Genomic DNA, 26,669 nt, shown 5'->3' with positions numbered 1-26,669 from the left:
GAGATTAAGGGAAGAGGCAGTTTGGTAGAGGAGAGTAACAACCTCCTGCTTCTTCGTCTCGAAAAAAGAAAAAAGGGTAAGAAAAAATAGAGAGAGGCGGTACTATGCCTTTTTTGGGTAAATAAATTGTGTATATAGTCTTGATCATCAGATCTTAGCTAGAACTTAAACGCTAGGTTTCTTCGTTCCTCATTTTTCAAGGGCAAATTGGTCACAAATTCAGTAAAAGAGTTGGAAAAAAGCCTCTTCCTTTGAAAGTGTCTCATTTGAATAAACTTTGTCAAAAAATGCTTCATTCCCAAATTTTTCAGAATTGAAAAACGACATATATATATACTTTTACAACACGAACTGTAAACAAAAAACAACAAAATATTTTTAATAGCCAATTATAAACCCCGAAGAAATTCACCTAAGCTCTAAAATTTTCAAAGTGAAAAACCAAAATTGACGAACTCTAATTTATCAAAGTGAAATTCTTTGAAGTATGTGTAAAGTCGAAGTCGATTAGAAAAAATTATGAAAAATGCTACGTTTTGATGTAACTGTAATCCGTCTAATTTTCACGACATATTTTAACAGATTGAGAGAAATTTGCATTAATAGATTTTAAGATAAAAGAGTTTTTCCGGCAAAAATATTTACAGAAAACAACTTAAATATGAATTTTTTTTTTTCTGTCAAAAGTTGACTTAAATATGATTATTTAGTAAAACCCACAAGTAATCTTTAACCGGGAAAAAAAAAGAGATAAGTTGGAATTTAGTACATTTTTCAAACTTAATTTGAAAAGTAGTACATATACTATTTATAATTGGCAATATTCCCATGTGCCAATGTACATTACTATTTCGGTGACTTCCAAACCCTCAACTAACCATTTTATTTACAACTATGCCATTTTAATTAAAATAAATTATTTTTCTTTTTCTTTTAGACATTTCGTCAGATCCATTCCTCTCTTCTCTAAGCCTTCATTTTCATCTGTAACTTTTATAGATAATAAAAAATGTACAATTCTGGGTTCAAAAATTAATTGGAAATTATATCTCCAATTCACATTTGTTTTTAATTTTGATTCTTTTACGAAATCCTCTAATTTCAAACAACCATAGTGAGAGAGAGAAGAATATCTATGGGTTTGAATTCTAAGTACGGGAGCCAAAATTAGATGATGAATTCGTGGAATTAAAATCGAATCATGAAAAGATCTCACATTTCTTCTCCTCGTTCTTATTCTCGACCAGCGATTTCAATCTTCAGTGTTTTCCTCTTGTTCCTTTTGGGTTTAACACTAACTTCTCGAAAACCATCAGATCCATCCTTCTGTTTAGCTCCAAATCGGAACTTATCCAGAATATCGAAGATTCCGAAGCTCACGTATTTGGTAACGGGGACGAAAGGAGATAGTAACAGGGACGTCGTATTTCCGACTCTTGGTCCGTCGCTCGCTGGTTCACTCTCTCGTCCCAAAGTCGATAGATTCGAAAACAATCGAGAAACCAAGTCAAAGCTTTTAAAATCCTAAATCCCCAAATCGGAATCCAATTTGAAGATGTCTTCCTCTTCTCCGAGTGAAAGTGGTAGCGATTTGACTGAGAGAAGAGGAATTCCTGCCGCCAAATTCATCCAAGATGTGGAGACTTATCTCTCTTAGTCTGGTCTCGATCCTAACTCTGCTCTCGCTTTTCATCAAGAAAGGTTTCTCCTTTTTCATATCTCACTCACTCTCTGTTCTCATTTTCACTCACATTTATGTGGGTTTGTTCTTTTTATGCTCAAATCCTAGATCTCCTACGGATGTATAATCAATTGAATCCAAAATCATTACTTGTGATTGATTCCTTTCATGCTTATATTAGTGATTTCTTTTCTAGGGATGCGAGTGAAGTCGAAGAGAGCGACCCGTGTGAATGGACAAGTGATGTTGCCCTTAGCGATCCATGAGTCGATGCTGGTTCGGTCGTAAGTTTGCTCATAATCCCATGATTTGTTTTTGTTCGTAATTAACACTAATGGCACTTATTCTGTTTGCATTTATTCATTAGTCTATAGGTCACAAACTCTATTTATTTTCGTTTCTTTTTTTCTTTGGGTCTAATCTTAGAAGTGAAGCTTAAAGCATCTATACTCAAATATATATGATTTTCGGTTTCAATAAACAAATATCACAAACAATGAAATATATACTATATGTTTTCATATCTAAATTATTTATTAACATAGTTGAGACTTTATGATAAGTAGAAATTTCAGAATTTTGGGTAATGATCTACTGTAAGAAAGTATAATATTGTGTTAAAAGAGTATAATTTTGTGTTAAAAGTGTTTGTTAAGGTAGACATTCATTTGAAATATGTTAGGAGATAAATTTTAGAGAAGTGTCTATTTTTTAGAGTTATAGTGCAACGTTGTTATAATTTCTAGAATAGAGGTAGTTAATTAGGTACAAGGAAATTGAAATGCAAAACAGGTTAATTTCGAACGAGTATGTAATGTTTTGGAAGAGTATGATGATTGAAAATTTTATGAGATTGTGTATTTATAAAGTTGTATTACCGGTGCACTTGAATTCTAATATATGACATTTTATTAAACTTAAAAGAATGAATTCGTTTTAAACATATATAAGGAAATATATCCGTCCAGCTAGAAACATGTACAGATAGAATAGTTATATCTTTTATAATTATTTGTGCACTTAAACATATAATTATCTCTCTGTACATATGCATCTCTCTGTATATATGCATCTATCTGTACTGCTGCATCTCTCTGTAAAGATGTATCCTTCTGTACAGTGGTTTATATCTGTACAGTTATTCTTCTGTACAGTGGTTTATATTTGTACAGTTATTCTTCTGTACAGTGGTTTATATCTGTACAGTCACTCTTCTGTACAGTCATTTTTCTGTACAGTCATTCTTCTGTACAGTTGTCTATACATGTACAGTTGTCTATATCTGTACAGTCATTCTTTGTGTACAGTAGTAGTCTATAATATAAATTTTTTAAAAAATTTCAAACAAAATGCATATCAAATGATAGAGAAAAAAACATAGATTTTTATGTATTTGATAAATTTTAGAAACAAAAAATTTACTAACGAGTTTTTTAATATGAGACTTTGGGGGAATAAGAGATAATAGAGAAAAGAAAAGAAATTAAAAAAAAAAAAACATGACCCACGTTCTCTTTCTCACAAATACAAAGCCACTACTAGTAATTTTCATTCTCTACACTCTACCCCACTATCTCTCCTATCTCACACAAATTCTATTACACAAATAGTAATAATATACTGTTTCCCTAATTATAAATAGTAACTGTATAACTTTCCCAATTAAGTTTCGTAAACGTACTATATTTCCAACAAACCCAACTTTGGGAAAACGTACTAATTCTCAACTTATCTAAAAAAAAAAGGTAAACCTGAAAAAGCTCAAAACATTGTTTTGAGGTCTGCCTGCTTATTCTCAAGGAACAGTTGTTTTGCGCATCATTTAGCCAAATCACAGCTTTGATCAAAACCCAAATCTTCTTCACTCACTCTGCATTAAACAGAGGACTGAGAACAAGTGGATAGAGAAAAGAACAGACACGTTGCGACACAAAACCATGCAATCTTCAGTTTCTGTTTCCTCGACGCGTGTCTCTGTCTTTCTTTGTGTTCTTCTCCAACTTGTCTACACAGAAGTTTTGCCTTTCTCTCTCTCTCCGTCTCTGGTCCTTATTCTCTCTTACTCGCTACTGAAATCTCCCATGAGTTCTTTGCTTTCAAAAGTTGCCGCAACCTAAACAGGTTTCTTCTTTTTCTTCCTTCTTGTTAACTAGACCTTGTTCTTGCCTATGTAAAATTACTTGGTTTTCATCAGTTTACACTGATTAAGTGGAAGATAAAATGCCCTTAAAGCATTTTTCAGGATTTGTTTGATTTTTCAAAGATATGAAACTGTGGAGTTTAATAGTGTTTCTTAAATGTGCTTGCATCAAGTTTTTTTTGGTCTGCATGTTACTTTTTTCCTCCAAATATCTTTTGAGTCCAGCAAGTGATTCACTTGGGATTCAGAAACTTGTTTGTTCAATATGTAACAGTTTTATTCTATGGAGAAAAATCATAGAAACAGTTGGTTTTGGCTTCTTTAATTTTGAACTAGGATTAAACCCTTTTTACTGGGTGTTCTTGGCAGAATTGAAGACAGTACCATGAGTCAAACAATGGAGGAATATCAGTCTAATGAGAGTGAAGATAAAAGAAGCTGGATTTGGAGTAAGGCGGTAAGCGTTGGGAAGAAGGTTCTGACAGCTGGTGTTATAGTGTCTTCAGCTCCACTTCTTGTTCCTTCACTTTTTGTCGCCTCGACTATCGCCTTCCTCTCCTCGGTTCCTTTTTGTTTCTTCTTGGCTAATTATGCTTGTACACAAAAGGTCATGAGTACTCTGCTTCCTGATACTGAAGAAACAGGTGGAGTTGACAAGGATGATGATGAATCTAGATTTGATGAGTACAGCAAGATTGGTCACCGTGAAGGTGCGGCTGAAGTTGGTGAGGGTGCACTTTTCATGGGTACGGAAGAAACCATTCCCATTCAGGTTAAGGAAGATGAGGAGATGGCGAAAGAGTCAACGAGCTTGCTAGAGAAAATTAGGGATGAGGGTAGAACTGACAGAGAAACCTCTGAGAAAGAATTACAAGATGATAAAAAGTCCGGGAATGCCAAGTCAGAGGAGGTTCAAGAACAGCCTGAAAAGCGGGAAGCTCCTGAGACTGGACGAGAAGGTTGTTTATGATCACTATATATAAAAAAAAATTGTGAAATAGTTTACTGAAATTGATCGTTTTTGCAGGGGAACTTGGGGCCACAAAAACTGAAACTTCAACGGGCAAGGATGACGAGGAAACGTCTTCGAATGAGGTTTATACTTAATCCTAGCATCTCTTGAGTTAGTAGCTGAATGATAACATAACAGAATATCCCCTGCCTCTAGTTAAGTATTGAATAATTCCATTCTAAGGTTCTAATTTGCATGTATTCTACATGGTGATTGATTTGTTGCTTGCCACACATTTGTGTTACTGCTATCTTTTCTATGGTTAACATGATTATCTTCTTGAGTGATCCATTGGTTAGTAACAATTAATTTTCACTGTAAGGTTAAGGTTAGAAAAGTGCCCACATGGTTTTGGTAATTTCTGTTCATCTCTGTTACAATCCCTCATTGACTAGTGCCAATGGTTCTAGATAACTGACTGAAATAATTGTAAAATCATTCTCTGATCTCTTGACTAATGGTTCAGCCGATAGACCAAGCTAGTGGGGCACAAGGAACCGGGGAAGAGAAACGAAAAAACACAACTAAGAAAAAGAAGAAAACCGGGCGTGCAGGTAACCGGTTTCTAAAATGTCATGTTGTTGTGTTGTTTAGTTTTGAGGGCAGATTATCTGTTTGTTCATTGCTAATCTTTCTTTATGCCATTAGTTATAGTAAACTTTGGTGGGAGATGTCTCAAGCCTGCTCTCGGAATGATGTTTTTTTCGAGTGCAATGCTGTTTTATTAGAGTCGATTGCATAGTTAGGCATGTAGTAAAAATTAACTCAAATCTCTGAATGTGGTGGGGGATCCAAATAACTTTTATTATAGCTTCAAAGAACATGGCACTGATTTTTGATTAACTTATTGAGCTCAATTTTTTAAAGCTAGTGTCAAAGTCCAAATATGTATGGCTTTGGATTTGCAGGTGTATAGTGAGGAGCAAATATGGGAGAAGATGGAGACGTTGAGGAAGGTAGTAGGATACAGTGTTGCAAGTAGTGCCACATGCGCAGAGGAGTTAAAGGCTCTCTATGTCTTCACCGGCGTGGTGGAGCCACCTCACTCAAGCTTAAACCATGACACTCATGATATCGCACATCTTACTATTAGACTTCGCTTCCTCATGTCTGTTATCGGAATAAACTAGTTTGATGGTGTGTTTTGTGTATTAGATTCAGGACATGTGTTGTGAACTAAATCTCAACTTTGTATGTACTTTTATTGCGACTTTTGGTCCTAGTTTTATTAGTCTTGAATGTTTTCTAGTATTCATCAATTGGATTATACATTTACACTATTACTAACCTACAAGGTTATGAACTTTTGAAAGATGAACGCTCTCCGCGAGGAGCGTTGTATTCAGATACTTACAATGACTGTTGCACAAGTAAAGGTGGAGAAAATCAGAAATGATCCTTCCTGCGACTGACAAGATCGCTAACCAGCTCATTCTCATCTTCACACTGTTCTAGCAGAGGCTTGTACGCTGGATTGTGCTCTACTACTACTCGTAAAATCTTTGCGGCTTCATCACTCTGCCCTTCTTTGTACAAAGCACTGCAATAACAAAAGCTTTTGATTTCACATTGCTCACAATTCTAGTATATATGCTTCTTTACCTATTTCCTAAACTCTCTATTTGTGACACTACTGTTCTGCTGTAAAAGTAGTACCTTGAAAGAAGCAGCAATGCCTCAAAGTAATGCTCTTTGCTTTTCGGATCACCGGGTTCTTTCAGTTTTGCTACTCTTTCCAAGTGTGTGATTCCGCTTTTCATTTTTCCCTGCCAGAAACACCAAATGCCAACACCAAATGCCAACACCACCCAAACACCAGTCAAAGTCAATACAAACAACATTCACCAAATTAATTTTTTCGGTGAAGAAATTTGCAGACAACATTCACAAATTCGATTTTGTCATGTGACAGAAATTTGCAGAACAAAAATAACAATAGTATCTAGCTTTGATAAAATTGGAACTAAGCACAAAGGAGTTATTACTGACAATTCACATCAGATTTAGGACACTTTCATAACTATCTTTTTCAAAAAAGATGATTGGTCAAACCTGTTGTACGTATGCAGCACCAGCCCACTGAGACGCAAGCATTAAAAGTTCAACATCCTCAGCATCAGATGGATCCTCATCAAGAAGCTAAGAAAGAAACAAAAGAATTGTGCTGCTTAGTAAAAGAGTCTCAAGCTCTTAATCTTAATACCCAGTCAATAGTAAGAACCAACTAGATACGTTGGCAGAACAAGGAGATAAAAATAAGTTGGTATGGTGAAACGTACAAAAAAAGTGAGTGATAGATATTAAACCACCGGAACCAGAAACCAATTGACCTCAAGATTACAGAAAGGACTAATAAGTGATAAGTAGAAAGACAGGAAAGAGTAATGGACCGGAAATTCTAACCTTGGAGATAGCAAGCTCTAAATATTTAGTAGCTTCGGACAACTCTGTCTTCTGCAACAAAGCCTGCCCCATGAGAACCAAACCTCTTACATATCCAGGATCCTTATCAAGAGCTAACCTGAAAAGAATAATTACACATGCAGTGAACATGGCTAGTACATGAAGGTAAAGAATAGTAGGGGACCAGGAGGAACGTCTTTGGAAAAACGCACCGAAGCAACTGAATGGATGTTTCTTTATCATCTTTTGACAAGACCTGAACTGAGAGCTGACACCAAATCCATTTAAGAAAAAAGAAACATACACGTAGATGTTGATCAATAGGTATTCATTTTCCACTACTTACAGAAAGAAGTTCTTCTGGTGTTAAAGTCTGTAGAGAAAGGGTATGCTCTTTTAAGTCAGAATCCACATACTTGATCACGGATTCACTGATCTCCATGGAATGCTCAACGCTTGGAGAGGCCCCTTGAGTCAGTAAACCAAGTTTTGCTCCTACCCTAGGATGCTTGAGAGATAATTGCTGCAGAATTAAGATCTCTCGGTGAGGAATTGACGTACACAGTTTTACATCCTCTACCAAAAGTCAATTCTGTATGAGCCACCGGTACAGTTCACTTTCACTATGAATCTTTTTAAATCAACAAGTAAATCAGTGGACTAACACAACTGTCTTTTAACGTTTGAGTCTATTAAATTTAACAAATGCAGTCACAATTCACAAAACACATCTCATCAACATAGTAGCAACAATTCTGCCACGGCGAACATCCTATCTGTCTATTTTAACATTTAAGTTTGTTGTTTGGTCTTCAGTTCCAGAAAACAACATCTAAGCATGAGGGAAAAAAAAACCAAGAAGTTAAATTTTCTCGACTTTATTTTAATTGAACGCAAATTACCACCATTCCTAATTCCTCAATACTGGGAAGATAAAACAAGGAATATATCTTGCACAGCGAATACCGAAATCTGACAAGATCGCATACCTGAAATATATTAACTGAGCTGTTGGTTACCCAATAGACAAGACTTCCCTGAAAAAGAAACGAAAAAGTCCTAGTTTCAGAAGAAAGATTGTGCTACAAAAACAGATGCATTAGTTCTGGCTTCATAGCAATAACAATCCGCAAAAGTAAAACGAGAAGCAAAAATGAAGGACAATTCAGAATCTCTAGGAAAAAAAAGAAAAATGAAGAAATGCGTAGATAGAATAAACTTAACAAGAAGATTAGTGTCAGAATAATAACATGAATAAATAAACAGCACACACTGGCCCAAAAAAGAAGCAAGAACAAAGACGGAATGCTAATTGGTAGAGAGAAAACCAAAAGTCCAAAAGATAAAGATTTAGGCAAGATTAAGTGCTGAATGATGTCTAGGTTAATGATAGATTATAATAAATAGCTGAGGAAAGGAATGGAGAAATCACCTACCTGTGGAATAGCATAGCCAACAAAAAACAGAGGAACACCTAAGATCTCCAGATATAACTTGTAATACTACAAACACAAAAACCAAGTATAATCTTGAGAATCTTGATGCGTAAAATATAATATTTATAACAAAAAGGAAACGTGGACATGAGTAACATCACTAACAATACCAATATATCTTCATAGTCCAAGCACACAAAACAAAATTCTGTAAGACGTAAGTAACCAAGACAGTAAATAAGACTTGTTCAACTCACTCTCATGAGCAGCCCGGTCAAGCCGGTAGTTTGACGAATTGTGGATGTATCAAAAGAAATCTGGAAAAGGATTAGAAGTTAGAAGCATACATATATAATACTACCACCTGCAATTTGAATACTCATTGGTAACAATACTGCAAAAAAAAATATCTAAGAGTAACAAGCATAATATTTCTCCCATCAACAGATATTTTTAAGTTCCAAGTATCGCAAAAAACCTGTATATTAATGTAATGGAAGGCAGCAATTAAAATTGGAAAGACTGGTCCAAAAGAGCCAACAGGAAGATCACTCAAATTCTGGAACCATAAGGCACCACCCTGCAAAGATAAGATACCAGCTCAGTCTCAGAAGCAACAGCCGGGAAATATGAAAGGACAGATTCAGGTCAGATGTGCTTGAGGCCCACCAATTTTCAGAATACAGAGGTGTTAAATTTAATACTAGAACTAAGGTCTAGCTTCAATATAATTGTCCAACAACAACAACTAATTATACAAATAAAAAACAAATCACAAATGAACGTTAGAGCATACATCTCACATATTAAAGATAAGTACACTTCAGCTATAAAGTACAAAAGGAAAATATAAGCAATGTAACAAGTCTAGTCAATCCTAAAACGTCGACCTAGCCTATGCTTGCCAACTCAGATTGCAGCCATCTAGACTGGCATTATTCATCAATTGCCACTTCCTAACGTAGATGCCCAGATAGATGTGCTAACTCGACCAAGAAACCCCCATGAGGAAAGGGGAAGAGAAGAGTTTGACTTGATCCCAAAGAACTGAAGAAGAATTAAAATTCTTTCCTTATCACAATCAAGACAGTCACAAATTTTCTCGTTTTCTAATTTGGTATGGACTTTTAGACTAGATAACACTGTTTAGATTATGAATAAACATACATTAAGAAGTCCATCCACCCAATACTATTCAAAGCTAGGCTGTCTTAGAAGACTAAACTGCTTTTCCCTTAAGCAATGCAAAGTACGACATAGTTCGCTCATCGTGCATACTTCTGAGTCTAATTTCTCTCCTGGTCTCCTTTTCTATATTTGGATTGCCTAAGAAACTGGTGCTAACCATTTAAATTTCTGCATATAATGATAGATGTTGTCCCATTCGTTAAAACAAAACTAAAGTATTCCAGTTGACTCAGCATAACTAGCATTAGAAAAAAAGGAGCAGTGGCATACAAAATTGAGTAATTCGATCAGAAACAAAACCACCAGGGAAGCTGCTAGTTACCATCTGACAAGGTGGCAGGTTTTTAATGGAACTTTGTGGCTATACAAGTCATTCTTATGCAGTCTCAACTTACAGAATCAAAGCCAGGGTGACCATCTAGTGACATCTTCCGGATGCTAGCCATCAACAAGAAAAAGCATGGGAGCTGCAGATTGATGAAAACCAAAGGGTAAGTGAGAATGAATATGATGCAAACACGTGAGCTATTTATAAATGTATCAACATAGAAAAGACCATATCATTTATAAAGAAAGCCAAGGATCAATTAACATGAAAGAGTTTCATATAAGGTATAAAACAGATATACAAGCATGTATGATATGGATCTTTCTGCAAAAAGGTCAACTCTAATCACAAAGCAGAAGCTCTGTATACTCCTCTTATACAGCTGTATAATTTCGAATCATCCACAAAATCCAATCTCATTGGTATGGCTCAATACTCTTAAGTGCACAAGGAAATATACAAAGAGAAATAAGAGGAATAGAAAGCCAATATCCAAGGGACGAATGTCAAAGTAAAGTGGTCAACAGAGTGTCTAAAAAAGACGACCATACGAAAACTCCAAGATAAAATACCAAAGCAGGACTACTCTTGTCCAGATTTTCACAAAAACTTACAAACAATCCAGAATCACAAAGCACTCAATAGAAGAAGATGTATTATACCTGGACCGATAAGTATGGGAAGAACCACAAAAACGAGGGGCACCCAATAGCTCGACTCTCTTTAAGAAAATGAGAAAATTGGTCAATAGATCCTTTCAACGTAGGAGTCTCTGGGATCGGCATAGGCACTGTGTAGGAAATGAACAACATCAGGATTGGCTTCTAACATCATCAACACCACACAAGAATATGCAGAACCAATCACATAGCATGGACCATAATCAACACTACCTAGTAGAAAGGTAATGACTTTGCAAACTATAAAATCTAATTTAAAGTAGAGAAATAGCACTAACACTGAGGTAACAACTCAGAAATGGTCTTCAATTTCTTGAGTTGAAGTATGAGTAAAGGTAATAAAGCTAATCTAACAGCAACAGTAGAAGATGCAATAATCATCCACCAAGGCAATCCTGTGAATTCATGAAACCCGTCGAGAAAATCAACGACGAAGAGAACAGGTAAAGAAGAGTCATCGTTAGGGATTATGATTTCTTGAGGAATGATTGGGAATTCTGGGGAAGAAGAGATGAATCGGCGGAGAGGGGGAAAACACGGCGGCGAAGGTGACGGCGAGGGAGAGAAGAGAGGAGGAGGATTGGAGATGGAGGAGAAGAGGGGAAAGAGAGTAGAGAAACGGTGACGAGAGGAGGAGGAGGAGGAGGCGCGTAAACAAGTCCTCCACACTGCCATTTGCAAAAAATTTGCCTTAAAACCCAGAAGAGACGTCAACAAGGTTTTTGAGTTTGAGGTAAATGTTCGGTTTTGGTTCAAACACAAACCCCGATCAATAACTGGTTTGGTTTCATTCTGTAAAGCTGAAACCGATAGGTATACCGAGATTCTTTTAATTTTTCTAAAAAAAATTTATATTTTAATGTAGAGATAATTGGTTCAAAGACAATAAATCTTGGTCTAACTAGTTTTTCTACATTTCGTTTCAGAATCCATAACAAAGAAAATTTTAGCCCACCTTTGTCCCCAAACTAACTACACGCGTCTGACGTTTCGTTTTTGCTTTTAATTTTTGACTCTTAGGTGTTTATTTCTCTTTTATGTTCATCTACAGTCGTGTTCGTCGCGACTGCGACGGAGTTCCAAAAAAAAAGCTTTCGGAGATCTAAAAAAAGCTTTCATTTTTTTTCATTTGTGTCGCTGCGATCAATTTCTGGAAGTGATGCGATGTCGCGTCTGTCGCTGGCAAAAACAGCGACTGTAGCTCTTCAGGATTTTGAGTCGCACGATTCTTTTTCCTCCGTCGCGTGTGTAGCTGCTTCTCCATCTCAGTTTTTTTTTTTTTGTCTTTTTCTTCAGTTGCTATCGCAATCGCAGCGATAGGTGAAAGAACACGGCCTATCTCTTCTCTCTCAACTATGTTCTAATTAATTCATTCAAACCGAGTAGAAAAACATTATCGTTTACTATTCACACTGCCGTATCAGAGAATTATATAGTAGATCTATTCTCTGGAAGAGACAACTTTCACGAACAAATATGGATCTACAACCATTTTTGGATCTCCACAAATAGATCTACAAAGCATTGATGCATATCTAAGGAAATTTGTGAAAATGGGTCAAGGAATTTAGATAGATAAACTAATAATAACAGTTCATGCATAGATAAACTAATAAGAAATTTTATGGTGAAAAGTAAGAAGACAATGAAGCATAGTCTATAGTCTATGCATGAAATAAATTTAGGGAAAAAAGTTCGAATTTCATCAAAAGTTCGAATTTCATGTATCCCTTGGTTAAATTTCTTAAATTTCGTAGCAACGTTTCTCTGGAGATGGACGATAGGAACCCTATGAATTGCTTTTTTGGTAAACATGTCCCAATTAGTTAAAGAATTAATAGTTAATTATAAATTTAGCTACATATCCATACACTTTCTTAGAGTCATATATCGAACTATATAGTACTAAATTTATCAATAGATATCTACGTAATTAGGTTAGTGGTTTAAAATTATTAATTTTCACCCATACGTGTTCGTTATAGATTTAAATTTCAGAATTACGAAGACAATTGGACGGCTTGCATTTAATAATCGTCCCTCGTTCTTTGTGTCGCCATGTAAAGGTAATTTCACATGCAGAACATTTAAAAACTGTCATTTCATTTGTTCTCCTCACCAAAAGTCAATGGTGTTTATCACACGCGCATGGCCAAGACACCAACTGGTTTTATTGTAATTCTTTCGAATTCAAACCCCATATGTAACTATTATTTTTCTTTTGTTTGGGACCAAGTCTACTATTGTTTTTTACCTAATTACATATCTCAATTTTGTCTCTGCACAAAATCACCCTTTAATCTAAACGGAACCGAATCGAAATTTGTTAAATATACCAAAATTATCAAACAGAAACCTAAACTATATTCGGTTCAACTTCGGCTACAATATTTTTTATATGAATCGAACCAATAGTGCCGGCTGAGATGGGAGGCCGGGCGGTGTGACCGCCCCGAATCCAACCCCGTATTTTAATAATTAAGAGGTTTATTTTTAAAAATAATTTTAAAAATCATAATAATAATTCATTTAAAAAGTGAAAACTGAACATAAGATTGAAAATGTCCTAATTTTTTATATGTATTGTTTTTTTTTTGTTTTTAATAACAAACTAGATAACAACTCGCACGATGTGCGGGATGAAGTGATTCAAGTAAAATTATTATGATTAAAATTATTATCCGGGATCCAAGATCCGTTTGTGTAAAACGAAACATGTTACAATTTTTTTTTTTGTTTTATTCAAATTTGGGACTATTTCATATAAGAATATGTTTTACCCGTGAAATATTTGAATCTTAAATAAAGCTTCAACGTGATAAAAAAGTATTGACGAAATGTTACCATTTACGGCAATATGTATTTCCGTATGTTTTAAAGATTTCGAGATTTTGTAGTATAAATTTTTTTTTTTAATAAGTGTAAGAAATTCAAAATTTAGCAAAGATGAGATTTGATAGTTTCCAAGCTAAGATTTTGTATTGTTCCAAATCTAAGATTCTTAGATTATGAATGGATTATTTACGAAATGGTTATAATGTGGCCAGATTTTGGTTTATATACAAATGTGGTTATAATGTTTTTCTTCAAAAAGTTAGAACTCCTCCAAAAAATAGAATTTTAAGTATTCGTAACATATATAGAAAGGAGATTATCTTATTTATTTAAGTAAAAAATTTATGAAAGATGTAAAGATTTTGTAGTTTTGAATTCGAGATTTTTGAACCAAATGTATATATTTTATTATTTAAATATAAACATAAATATAAATATAAATAAAAAGATTGTTTACCCATCCGCTAAAGAAAATTTATATAAATGTATATAAAAAAATATATAAATATAGTATTATAAGATAAACAAAAAGTGTATGTTTTTAATTATTAATGGGATATATATGGATGTATGAGACTAATGGCAAATTCTGTAAATAGTCTAATAAATCTTGGGTAATTATCTAAATAGAAGCCAAATCATTGTGAGAGCGACACATCAGCGTGACAATCTTGTTAATAACACATGATGGTAAGGTTTTTTTAAAAAAATGTTTCTCTATTAATATATAAGGGATTTTTAACCAAAAAAGTCACAAAAATCTATATAGTTAAAATCCCCAAAAAAATATCAAATCGGAGGAATCGTCGATGTTAATTACCTCCGGCCGTCGTTCTGGCGTCAGCTAATCATCTCCATCAAATCTGGTAAATATGATGGCCACTATAACTCGACTTTGTGATCGAGCTATGCATCAACAATTGAAAGCGGATTTAGTCGAGCATATATGGACAAAATTTGCAAGTTTAAAACTATTATGCTTTTATGTCATGTATGTTATAAATTGTATCTCATGTATGTGTTAAAATTTTGAATTTGCAATAATTATTAAGTTTTCTAAAACTAAAATTGTTAATTTAATTTTATTTTTAAATTAATATTTTTTTTCTAAGAACCACAAGTTAAGAGCTTACCATTAAAGACACATAAAAACAAAAAAAACAAAAATACAATCTCTTAACTCTAAACTTTACAATTTTAATACTAAACTATTGTTAAGAGCCAATCTTAAGAGCCTACCAATAATGTTGTTTTAAGGTCCATGATATTGTTGAGCCGATCTTGCGAACTATAAAGTGTACACCCGGGAACTATGGAACAAGGTTACCCTAACTTTTTTTTTTTTTTTGGGCAAAAGGTTACCCTAACTTTTAAAATAAAAGAATTGAATCGAACCAAACTTCTTAATCAGTTCAATTCGGAACAATTTTCTCCGACTCGAATAAACTGAAGTTCCAAACTGAACCAAACCGAAACTTCTGATTATCCGGTCGAAGCCTTATTGAACACACTTATTTGTTGAACTTTAAAAAATGGATAATAAATAGTACTTCTTTTTACGATTTTTTTGAGGCTCTCAAAGCTAAATAGAGATAATTCATCCACAGGCAGCAAGGCCATGAACGCTTTTTCCCTCCATTTACTCATACCGACGCCTGTTCATCTCAAATCCTCACGTGCCGCTTCACCATTCTTTTCACGCGCCTCCTCACTGTCTTCTTTACGCTTTGCTTCTCCGTTAATTCTACGCGCCGCCTCCTCAGACGACTCACAGTCAGTCGAAAACCAAACTCTAGAGGTCCTCGAATGGCGTGCTCTCTGCAATCAGCTCGCTCCATTCGCCTCCACATCCATGGGACTTTCCGCCACCAAAAACGCCGAAATTCCGGTGGGAAATTCGCCGGAAGAGAGCAGGAATCTCCTTGACGAGACGGCGGCTGCGTTAGCAGCTATGGAGATGATGGAATCACAGCGATTAGGTCTTTCTGAGATCCAAGACTTGTCTGATATCGTTGAGCGTGCTGTTGCCGGTCAATTGCTTACCGTTAGAGAGCTCTGCTCTGTTCGAAGCACGTTAATGGCGGCTACATCAGTGTTTCAGAAACTCCGAAAAGCAGCCATTAGTGATAAGAGGTGAGAATTTGCTTCTTATGTAGATGTTCTTATTGCTATTGAGAAGCTTATGGTTCTAGCTAGCTTTTGATTCTCTTATTTTGTAGGGTTAGTCCACTCGTAGGTTTAGTTCAGGGTTGTGATTTCAAGGATACATTGCAGCAGAAGATTGGATTTTGTATCGACTGCAACATGTCTATGATTCTTGATAGAGCTAGTGAAGATTTGGAGATTATAAGATCTGAACGGAGGAGAAACATGGAGAAATTGGATTCTCTTTTGAAGAAAATATCAACTCAGATTTTTCAGGCTGGGGGGATTGATAGGCCTTTGATAACGCAGCGGAGATCAAGGATGTGTGTAGCTATTAGAGCGACGCACAAAAGTTTACTTCCAGGTGGTGTTGTTTTAAGTGTTAGTAGCTCAAGGGCAACGTGCTATATAGAACCGAAAGAGGCAGTGGAGCTTAATAACATGGAAGTGAGGCATGCAAACTCTGAGAAAGCTGAGGAAATGGCAATTTTGAGCATTTTAACATCTGAAGTGTCAATGGCGCAGAAGGATATATTGCATTTGTTGGATAGAATACTAGAACTTGACATTGCTTTTGCAAGAGCATCACATGCAAAATGGATGAATGGTGTCTATCCCAACGTAACTTCAGAACACACTAAAACACCGGGCTTGGGTGGAGACCATAAATCATTATCTGTAGACATTGATTCTGCGCAGCACCCGCTACTTCTTGGTTCAGTATTAGGCAGCCCAAATGATGGAATGGTTTTTCCTGTGCCAATAGACATTAAAGTTGAAAGCAGAGCCAAAGTAGTCGTCATCTCGGGTCCAAACACAGGAGGAAAGACTGCTTTATTAAAGACATTGGGATTAATATCTCTTATGTCCAAGTCGGGGATGTATTTGCCTGCTAAGAATTGCCCAAGGTTGCCTTGGTTTGATTTTATTCTGGCAGATATCGGGGATCCGCAGGTATTACTTTTATGAATTCCTTGCAAAGTAATAGAGCTACTAACGTCTTGATTATCTTCCTATCGATGTTAACATGTAACTAACTTTGTTGCGAACAAATCTAAAGGATCTAATATGCTTTGCTGGTTCGAGTCAACATATACTTCTGAAAATTCCTGCTTGTCTTTTTTTTTTCCTTAGAATCCTGCTTAATTTCTTGCATAGCTTCTCTGTGACTCTGTTCAATAATTTTATTTTACAAAATTTTATTTGCAGTCCTTGGAGCAAAGTCTCTCAACCTTTAGTGGCCACATCTCACGGATACGTCAGATACTTGACATTGCTTCAGAAAATTCGCTTGTCCTACTAGACGAAATTTGTAGTGGAACTGATCCTTCAGAAGGGGTTGCACTTGCTACTAGTATCCTACAATATATTAAAAACCGTGTTAATGTGGCTGTTGTGTCAACACATTACGGTGACTTAAGTCGCCTGAAGGATAATGAGCCTCAATTCCAAAATGCTGCAATGGAGTTCTCCATGGAAACTTTGCAGCCTACATTCCGAGTACTCTGGGGAAGTACTGGTCTATCAAATGCATTGACAGTAGCTAAGTCCATTGGTTTCAATACAGGAATATTAGAGAATGCACATAAATGGACAGAGAAATTAAATCCGGAGCAGGATGTAGAGCGGAAAGGCTCACTCTTTCAGTCCCTTGTGGAAGAAAGAAATAAGCTAAAGCTTCAGGCATCTAAGACTGAAGCTTTTCATAGAGACTTAATGAACCTTTACCACGAGGTATTGCCTTTTCTGTTTCTTTCACTTTTGCATGTATGACCATAGCACCGTAGCATTAGCATGTAGTAATTGTAAAAAAGGTCCTTCAGAAATCCTATTTTTACTTGATGAGCTGAATCATGTTGTTTGATACCCCTCTCGAGGTAATGTCGTAATGAGAGAAATGATTGCACGGTTAGTCATATTATGTAGTAGATATATCAGTTTTGTATTCTTGAAAATATTGGTGGTTGAAATTTTAAACTTCTTGGTGGCTGAGATTTTAACCTTTTCAAGGGTTCTTTTAGAGGACACATTAGATTGTCATTTCTCTTACTTATCGAATCTGATTTATTTATCACTCCATATATATCTATTTCTACAGTTAAAAGTGGCATCAATGAATTTTGTTTTGTTGCTATTTTTATTCTCTTGTAATATCTGTCTGTTCCTGATTCTTTTCTCCTTTCTTATCATGAAGCTTGAGCATGAGTCGCATGATCTTGAAAAACGTGAGAGGGCTCTTCTGAAGAAAGAAACCCAAAAGGTACAAGAAGATCTAAACTCTGCTAAGTCGAAAATGCAGAAACTGGTGGCTGAATTCAAAAGTCAACTAGAAATCGCTCAAGCTGATCAATACAATTCCTTAATTCTGAAAACCGAAGAGGCAGTTGCAGAGATTATTGAAGCTTGCTGTCCTATCGATCTTGATTCCATTGAAGAACCGTACAGTGACTACTCGCCACAAGCAGGTGAAAAAGTTCTTGTAACTGGACTTGGAGATAAGTTAGGTACTGTTGTTGAAGAACCTGGAGATGATGAGACAGTTCTAGTCCAGCATGGTAAGATAAGAGTACGTATAAAGAAAAAGGACATAAAGCCCCTTCCTCGTAGCACAAGTAGCCAAACATCCAATCGTTCTCTACGTTCAAAGAGACAGGTATGCATCATTTTCTGATTTAAGACTTTTCAGGTCCCATTCTTGCAGTATCTCATTATGAAACCTAACCATATTGGTATGATATAATAAATACTAGGTTGAAGAAAATTGAACTATGAAAATGAGGCTTTATAGTAGTAATAAAGTTGAAAGTCTATAGTTTATAGGGCTATTTGTTAATGTTCAAAATAATGAACTGTTGTGTAACAGACAATGTAAATGGTACTGTGGATCCTCAAAGAATAAACCACATTGACTTAATCTGTGTTTTTTGCAGCATTTGTGATTCTGATAGTAATATGTTTATTTGAGTTATAACATCAGTTCTTTGTGGTGCCTCATAATTGCACAGGTAAACATGAAAGATCTAGGCAGTGTGTTGCAGATGCAGCAGAGCGAACCAGTGCGGATTCAAACGTCAAAGAACACCTTGGATCTCAGAGGAATGCGGGCGGAAGAAGCGGTTCACCAGCTAGACATGGCCATCTCGGGAAGAGACTCTGGCTCGATCCTCTTTATCATTCATGGAATGGGGACAGGCGTTATAAAGGAGTTAGTGCTTGAGAGGTTAAGAAAGCACACTCGTGTCTCAAGGTATGAACAGGCAAATCCTATGAACTATGGATGTACAGTTGCTTACATTAAATGATCTCTCTCAAATACATTCTTTGTAAATCTAGTAATTCTACTGTACAATATTCTACTTTAGAATTTGTCTAAAGTGTATAGTGATTGATATTGTACTGTAAAATATGGTAATTCTACTTTTCCACAAACTTCATTGTTTTCGAGGATACCACACGGACACGAGTCCCTGGAGAACCCTCGTGGGAGATGTACGACTGTGTTCTTCCCTTCTTAGCGCAGTGATGCCTATTGCTACCACACAAAAACAGAGGTCATTTTGGATTACAATAGATAGCTTAGCGTCGCATAATAGTAACTAAAAATCATATGAAAGTTGTCCAACTCTGTCCATATAAGTGTCCGATCATCACATCATTAATTAAAAAAAAAAATTTAATAAAATTAAGTGAATAAAAATATAACAAATTCAATTGTATTTAATCCTCCATCAAAACCACTCTTAATTGATTTCTTCAAAAGAAAATAAAAAGCAAAAAATCATGTTAATGTATCAAGCACTACTTATTTATTTTTAATCAAGTCATTACTCGATCACAACAAAGTTTACAGTTTAGTTGTTTGCTACCTAAGCTCTTCCTATTTTATTATTTTACCTTGAATCATTTTTTATTATTATGTTTTGTGGTTCACATACGATTATATGACATTCTTTCTTTTCATTTTTGTGTATGTTGGTAAGTTGGTAACATTGACAATGACATGCAAATTTTTTCAAGTAATGGACCTTTGAGACGTTAGACATACCAAGAAATTTAAGATACGACAATTATCTCCTATATATGTAAACGCAAGGAGGAAGATCTAAAAATGTCACCCTAAATGACTCTTCAATTTTTTGCTTTCTTTTTCTCATTTCATATGAAAACTCTCTAAGCAAATGAATAGTTAGTTATACATATGTTGGTCAAAATATGCCAATTTAATATCTAATCATGAGCATGATGTGTGTGGTTGAAGTACTAGATCACGAGAGAGTACATAGAACAGAAAATTGTTTGTTTATGATCAAGATATACAAGTTTTAAACTATATAACTAACACTAGGTAAGAACACGTGTCATGCAAGGGCGGATCCACTTGAAGTGTAGGGTAGGCAGTTGATCTGCCCAATTTTTCAATTTTTTTGAAGTATGTATATAATTCTGTATAAAATTTAATGACTTAATGACTTAAATATATATAAGCTAGCCTGCCTACTTTCACTTAATGACTCAATACGTGGGAAGCCCACAACCCAAAAATTTGATGTCGAGCAAAGATTTGATAGCCCACAAATTTGAGGTTTATGTGTATTTTATTTATTTTAAATTAGAATCAAAAACAAAGTGGCACATATTTTAACCTAATTGTTATTTTTTGGCCATCAAACGTGTTCAGTTTTCTTCTTCACTTATCAATTTTCTTCTTCACGTTACGTGTGTGCTCTATGCCGGTGTACTTTTCCAAAATCAAGTAAGTTCATAACTTAGAAAAAAATTAGTTTTTTTGGATAATTGTAATCTTTAATTTTTATTCAAGTTTCAATTATACTTAGAAATACAGTACAATCTGTGAGATCTAAGAGATGAACAATTTGTAATTGTGATCCAATTTTAATGATCATGATTAATAAATTAAAATTATTCTTATAAACATGTAATAGTGTTATTTTTTATATTTAATAACAGTTTTTTTGAAAACTAATATGAATAGTTGTCGATTCTTCATTGTTTGATCATGTCTAGAGATTTGGTAAAAAATAAAAATTACTCGTATTGGAGAAAATATTGTTTTGATTGTTTAATCATGTGATCAATGTTCGTTTGTTTATAGTTATTTAAAAGTCACCTTTTAGAAATATATTTATCAAACCACATTCAACAAAAAAAACTCAAATATACTAAATTGGAATGAATCTTTTGGAGAAGAATTATTAGTCGTCACTACAGGAAATGTGGGTATTGATAGCACTAAAAGATAGCGTTTTTTATGTCTCTGCTATGTTTTACTTAATAGATAGCGTTTTCTGAATTGTAAACGCTATAAATGATTGAAGCGGGATATATGCAATTCACGCGGCCAATTTTCGGGTTACTAAAGTCTCTTTCCCGCTATTGAAAATGTTAAGAGGGAAAATTGTGAAATTTTGTCTAAGGCAAAATTAAAGAAAACTTTTTCATTTTTTCCCTAAAGCAAAAAAAAAATCTAACTTCTTCTCTCGACTTCACTCGACTTCTCTAACAGAGAACAAAAAAAATCTTCAACTCATCTCCCTCTCGATCTAAGTCGGTTTCTATCGATCTCGAACAGGTATGTTCTCATTCGATCTGAGCCGTTTAATTTCTTTGTTCTCTGGAAAACCAATTTGATTTGGGGTTGTGTGAAATCGATTTTGAATTCCAAATTCAAAATCGATTTTGATTTTGGGTTTTCATTCTTACACTTAGTTAACATGCATGTCGAAGTCTGGCACATATATTGTTTCAATTGTGAAATCGATTTTGATTTTGGGTTTTAATTCGAAGTTTGGGTTTTGATTATGATTTTTGGTTTCGATTTTATGTTGATTGAAACTGTTCTTCATCAGTTTCAGAAAATGGCAAAGACAAGAGGAGGAGGTCAAGTTTGTGCTCGTCGTAGTAGGCGTAATCAAGGCTTGGAGGTAGAAGATGTTGCTCCTGCAACAACACTAAAGGTTAATAAGAAGGTGAATAAGAAGAAAACAACAAATAAAGTGGCTCGGAGAAGAAGTAGTACTAGAGCCAAGAAAGTGGCTGCTGTAGATGATGAGGTAGAAGATGTTACACCGAAAGTGGCTGCTGTAGATGATGAGGTAGAAGATGTAACACCAGAAGCTGTGGAAGAAGAAAAGGGTAATGACAAAGATATAACACCGGAGGCTGATCAGACTGAGAAAGCAATGTGTGAAGATGAGAATGAAGGAGAAGGATGTTTGACTGGACAAGGCCAGGAGGAGGATGAAGAAGTTGTTGCCAATATAGAAGAAGAAGCTTGTTTGACTGGACAGGACCAGCAGGAGTATCATCAAGAAGAAGCTGCCACTATGGAAGTAGCTGCGAATAATGAAGAAGTTGCCAATATGGAAGAAGATGGTGTTGGCAATGGTCAAGATAAAGCGATTCCTACCAACACTGATGAAGGAAGTCAGGTACCAGAAGAAAGAGTGAAAGTAAGAAGAAAAAGAGGACCAACAAAGATGCGTAAAGTGGCTGAAAATCCTACTGAAAGGGTTTCAGTTTCTTTCACTGACTTTGGTGATCATGTTGGAACTGGTTCAGTAAGATTATCATCTTTTCTTGGTGTTCTCGTGAGTCAATTCATTCCGGTTACAATTTCTGATTGGAGAGAAGTTGATGCAGCGACTAAAGAAACATTGTGGGAACAAATTCAGGTATATATTTATATATATGCAACTAATTTTTTGTTTAACAGATATGGAACATGTTTGACCTTTGCTTGTTGTACTTGATGCAGGGGAGGTTTGACATGGAAGAAGAATGGAAAAAAGCTGTTATTATGAAGCAAATGTGTAATATCTTTAGGGGTATGAAGTCAAGGCTAGTGACAAAAGTACGTGCTGCTGAGACAGCTGCTGATATACTAGCTTTAAAACCCAGCAACATCCCATCCATTCAAGTGTGGAACTCTTGGGTTAAGAGCAAGACTAGCAAAGCTTTTACGGTTAGTATGAAGTTTATATGTTTATATGTCATGTCTTATAGATTTAATCACACTCATATTTATAATGTAGGAAGTAAGTAACAAGATGAGGAAGTTGAGACATGATCAGATTCCTCAAACCTCCAGCCGCAAAGGATTGGTTCGTTTAGCTGATGATATGGTAATAATAGTTGTCAATATCTATATATATTGTATATCTTGTTAGCATAAAATGGTACTGAGATATGTATATGTACTTTATATAGAAAAAAAAGAGTTCAAACCCAAGTAAGGTGACTAGGACTAAGGTATGGTTAGCGAGACACACTCATGCTGATGGTAGACCTGTGAAGCCTCAATTTGCTGAGACTATTGTAAGAATTCTGGAACTTGTTATATTGTGTGTAAGTAATGCATCATGATCAATGAGTTTTAATATTGTGTTTGAATGTTTGTCTCAGAAACAAATACAATCACTTGATAGTGAAATGGACTCTACATCAGCTGCTGATAACATAAGGGAAGATGCTGTGAGCCAGATTTTGGGAAAAGACAAACCTGGACGAGTAAGGGGGTTTGGTAGAGGGATCACGGCTACTAAGTTAGCGTTTATGCAAGCTAGAGACGCAAAAATGGCAGAAATGAAAAGTGAGATTGATGAGTTGAAGGGAATGTTTAGAGACTTAGCTGGAAAGAAGGTAATCCTTTTCATTACATTTAGTCAATTGGTCTGGTTTTAAGACATTAACAAAATTCCTTTTCCTTATCTCAGAAAAGTTATTGTGAGACTGAAACATGTGAGAGTAGTGGTGTATTCAAAGTAGGAGATAGAGTACAACTACTGGATTGGATTCATTCAAGAGAAGTAGTTGTTGGTGAAGGAGAATTCTGTTCTGATGAACCGATGTACAAAATTGGTCGTGTACCAATTGGTCCTAATGCAGTGGCTGTCATTGTTAGTTCTGTACTAAGCTCAACAGCTTCTCTCTGGAGGCCTACATCAGATGTGTTATATCTTAAGGAAGCTGTTGGATGCAAAATATCTTGGCCAATGGACAAAGTGCTTAGGGTTCCATTCACTTCTGAAGATGTATCCTTAGGGGTAAAGTTTTAAATTCCAATATCATTTTCTTTTGGTGAATTGATATATATCTAATCATTAGCCTCTTACATTTTAGCCAAACAAGGAAGGTGAAACTCGAAGCTGCAAAATATTTGATTGGGAAAATATAGAGAATGATGAGCTTATTGCTGAAGGTATCGTGTGCTCATCTAACTCCAAAGAGAGGGTTAACAATATTCCTCTAGGTCCGGGTGCTGTTAGTCTTCAAGTTGTGAAGGTGTTCAATTTTAATGCTCCTTTGTGGAGGCCAACTGCTGATATTAGTGTAATTGGTGAAGCAATTCATGAAAAAATCGCATGGCCAGTCCTAAAGATTGATGTCACGGCTACAGCCACTCTAGAACCAACACTAACTAAATCAGTGGTATGTTATTGAAATTAAGTTTTTCATTTGTTTGTCTGTTGATTGATGTTGGGACTTTCATTGATGTTGGAACTTGCTTCTATTATTTGCTTTGAGTTGTAGAGTCCAGGCAGCAATAGTTCCACCAAAAGTCCAAAGCAGAAGTGTGTTCTTTTAGACTGCAACAATTCTGGTCGTATTGTAGCTGAAGGAACAGTGATGTCAACAGATCCAGAAGATAAGTGCCATAATGTGCCCCTCGGTCCAAATGCAAGCAAGGTCTCTGTAGATTTGATTAAGATTGGTAATGCAAAGGTCTGGAGGCCAAATTCAGAGTTTGTATTCATTTCTGATGCAGTAGGTTCAGTTGTACCTTGGCCAACCGAGAAAGTGAAGTTGTGTGAATTTAGCCAATTGTGATATTGGTATTGTATTGGTATTGCCGGTTATGGATATTAGATTGTATAATATTTGTATTGTGATATTAGCATATTTGTATTGTGATATTAGCATATTGGTATTGTGATATAAGATTATGGTATTGGTACTTTGTGTAATATTATGGTATAAATTAAACTCTAAATTAAAGTTAAAATCTTAAATTAAATCTCTAAACCCTAAACCCTAAACCCTAAACCCTAAACCCTAACCCCAAATTCAAGTGGGAATCCTAATTAAATTAAATCTTTAAACTCTACATTAAAGTTTAAACTATAACACATAAATGAGTAAAAAAATCTAAATCCCAAAATCCCAAAGTTTAAACCCTAAACCCTAACCCTAAAACCCTAAACCCTAAACTCTAAATTAAAGTTAAAATCCTAATTAAATTAAATCTTTAAAACTCTAAATTAAAGTTTAAACTATAAAACATAAATACTTGAGTAAAAAAATCTAAATTCCAAAGTTTAAACCCTAAACCCTAAACTATGCCTTAGTGTATATGAACATATAAGTTAGATAGTTGGAATACTAACCTATATTAATTGTTCTTAATTTTAAAATTTTATACTTATAAGAAAAAATATTCTAAAAATTGAAATACATATATTGTATTTTTAAAGAAATAATTTATATTTTTTTCATTAATAAAAAATTTTATATGATAATTTTATGATTTTTTCATTACTAGCCAATGAGAACTCACCTCCCACATTGTGGGACGAATCCTGCACCGTTAGATCGCGCCGACTTTGATCTGAGCCGTCCTTTCTTATTGTTGACGCGATTAATATACACCCTTGATCTGTATCGCTGATTTGATCTGAGCCGTTCATGTTCTTAGCCAATAAGCAGTAACTACCGAGATTGCAAGCTTATTGAACCTAGACCGTTGATTCGATTCACTAATTTTGATCCCAGCCGTTCATTTTTTTCCAACAGAACTCGATTTAGGGTTTATCATTTCAGAACACAAATTTTCAGAGAACTCGATTTCCCCAACTCGATTTTACCAAAAGTTCATCATTTCAGAACGGATTCATCTCCATCGTGACCAAATGGATAAGACGTGGATCTCGCTGCCAAGGTATACACTTAATTCTATCGAGCTTACTTATATTATCTGATTGAAAGAAATCTGAATTCTTTTCCAATTGACAATGTAGGAATACTACCGAGTACTCAGAAGGAGCAACGAATTTCGCCAATTCATCTGCAAGAAGATTGGGAAATCTATCTGAAATGCTATGCCCATGTAGAGATTGCCGCAATTTATGCCATCAGTCTATAGAGGAAATTGTTGAGCATCTAGTGCTTAGGGGTATGGATAAGAAGTATAAGACTTCTTGTTGGAATTTTCATGGTGAAAAAAGAGCAGATACAGAAGACAATGCTCCTCAACATGAAACAGAGGCATTTGACTTGTTTAAGACAGCATTTTCTATGGGTGATGATGATGATGATGAAGCATTAGAGGCAAACGACGATGAAGCAGTAGAGGAAACTGAGTTTAGGAAAAAGTTAAGAGAAGCTGAAACTCCATTGTACTCTGATTGTATCAAATACACAAAGGTTTCAGCAATTATGGGACTTTACAGATTCAAGGTTAAGAGTGGTGTGTCGGAGAACTACTTTGATCAGCTGTTGGGTTTAATTCAGGACATGCTACCTGAAGACAATATACTTCCGAAGAGTTTAGCTGCAATCAAGAAATTACTGAAGATATTTGGTTTCGGATATGAAAATATTCATGCTTGCAAGAACGATTGCATACTATATAGGAAGGAGTTTGAGAAGTTAGATAGCTGTCCAAGATGCAAAGTTTCAAGATGGGAAAAGGATAAGCATAGTAATGAGATAAAGGTTGGGATTCCAGCAAAGGTCCTTAGATATTTTCCAATCAAGGACAGATTTAAGAGGATGTTTAGATCAAAAAAGATGGCTGAAGATTTG

The 26,669-nt window shown here is 35.2% G+C and overlaps 3 protein-coding genes across 7 annotated transcripts; 2 read left to right on the top strand and 1 right to left on the bottom strand.

The window, feature by feature from the left end:
• The first annotated feature begins 3,597 nt into the window (after positions 1 to 3,597).
• Positions 3,598 to 6,086, top strand: LOC9322860. Of its 3 annotated transcripts, none has more exons than XM_021035285.1 (5): positions 3,647 to 3,802; positions 4,191 to 4,780; positions 4,849 to 4,916; positions 5,300 to 5,387; positions 5,742 to 6,086. In XM_021035285.1, the coding sequence occupies exons 2-5, from the start codon at positions 4,207 to 4,209 to the stop codon at positions 5,747 to 5,749; spliced, it is 738 nt and encodes a 245-aa protein (XP_020890944.1). In that variant the 5' UTR covers positions 3,647 to 3,802; positions 4,191 to 4,206; the 3' UTR covers positions 5,750 to 6,086. The 3 variants fall into 3 exon arrangements, with proteins under 3 accessions (XP_020890942.1, XP_020890944.1, XP_020890943.1); XM_021035284.1 differs by lacking the exon at positions 5,742 to 6,086 and adding an exon at positions 5,488 to 5,678 and having other exon boundaries at positions 3,692 to 3,802; XM_021035283.1 differs by lacking the exon at positions 5,300 to 5,387 and having other exon boundaries at positions 3,598 to 3,802; positions 5,742 to 6,074.
• On the bottom strand, positions 6,006 to 11,624 carry LOC9324370 (ALBINO3-like protein 2, chloroplastic). Its single transcript, XM_021035246.1, has 13 exons — positions 11,147 to 11,624; positions 10,851 to 10,978; positions 10,256 to 10,327; positions 9,151 to 9,252; positions 8,930 to 8,989; positions 8,673 to 8,738; positions 8,226 to 8,273; positions 7,583 to 7,759; positions 7,449 to 7,504; positions 7,237 to 7,354; positions 6,886 to 6,972; positions 6,490 to 6,599; positions 6,006 to 6,373 (listed from the first exon to the last, which is right to left on the bottom strand). Exons 1-13 carry the CDS (start codon positions 11,541 to 11,543, stop codon positions 6,220 to 6,222), a joined length of 1,575 nt encoding a protein of 524 aa, XP_020890905.1. The 5' UTR covers positions 11,544 to 11,624; the 3' UTR covers positions 6,006 to 6,219.
• Positions 11,625 to 15,264: 3,640 nt separating this feature from the next.
• LOC9324369 (endonuclease MutS2) lies at positions 15,265 to 19,277 on the top strand. Of its 3 annotated transcripts, none has more exons than XM_021035239.1 (5): positions 15,265 to 15,836; positions 15,923 to 16,802; positions 17,058 to 17,582; positions 18,043 to 18,501; positions 18,826 to 19,155. In XM_021035239.1, exons 1-5 carry the CDS (start codon positions 15,322 to 15,324, stop codon positions 19,063 to 19,065), a joined length of 2,619 nt encoding a protein of 872 aa, XP_020890898.1. In that variant the 5' UTR covers positions 15,265 to 15,321; the 3' UTR covers positions 19,066 to 19,155. The 3 variants fall into 3 exon arrangements, with proteins under 3 accessions (XP_020890898.1, XP_020890897.1, XP_002888306.1); XM_021035238.1 differs by having other exon boundaries at positions 15,266 to 15,836; positions 15,929 to 16,802; positions 18,854 to 19,277; XM_002888260.2 differs by having other exon boundaries at positions 15,266 to 15,836; positions 18,854 to 19,277.
• Positions 19,278 to 26,669: the final 7,392 nt, after the last annotated feature.

This window comes from Arabidopsis lyrata (genome assembly GCF_000004255.2).
Source record: "Arabidopsis lyrata subsp. lyrata unplaced genomic scaffold ARALYscaffold_2, whole genome shotgun sequence".
In the NCBI taxonomy this organism is placed as follows: Eukaryota; Viridiplantae; Streptophyta; class Magnoliopsida; order Brassicales; family Brassicaceae; genus Arabidopsis; species Arabidopsis lyrata.
The sequence above is the reverse complement of the archived record's forward strand: the minus strand, read 5'-3'. Positions and strand labels throughout refer to the sequence as shown.

Bases quoted from the DNA above. Each gene is read 5' to 3' on its own strand.
- LOC9324370 (XM_021035246.1), bottom strand. From the start codon at position 11,543: ATGGCAGTGTGGAGGACTTGTTTACGCGCCTCCTCCTCCTCCTCCTCT. The intron at 10,979-11,146 runs GTTAGTGCTATT...TTTCCTACACAG, and splicing joins TTCTGAGTTGTTACCTCAGT to TGCCTATGCCGATCCCAGAG. The intron at 8,274-8,672 runs GTAGGTGATTTC...TTTCTTTTTCAG, and splicing joins TTGGCTATGCTATTCCACAG to GGAAGTCTTGTCTATTGGGT.
- LOC9324369 (XM_002888260.2), top strand. From the start codon at position 15,322: ATGAACGCTTTTTCCCTCCATTTACTCATACCGACGCCTGTTCATCTC. The intron at 15,837-15,922 runs GTGAGAATTTGC...CTTATTTTGTAG, and splicing joins GCAGCCATTAGTGATAAGAG to GGTTAGTCCACTCGTAGGTT. The intron at 18,502-18,853 runs GTATGCATCATT...ATAATTGCACAG, and splicing joins CTCTACGTTCAAAGAGACAG to GTAAACATGAAAGATCTAGG.
- LOC9322860 (XM_021035283.1), top strand. From the start codon at position 4,207: ATGAGTCAAACAATGGAGGAATATCAGTCTAATGAGAGTGAAGATAAA. The intron at 4,781-4,848 runs GTTGTTTATGAT...TCGTTTTTGCAG, and splicing joins TCCTGAGACTGGACGAGAAG to GGGAACTTGGGGCCACAAAA. The intron at 4,917-5,741 runs GTTTATACTTAA...TTGGATTTGCAG, and splicing joins AGGAAACGTCTTCGAATGAG to GTGTATAGTGAGGAGCAAAT.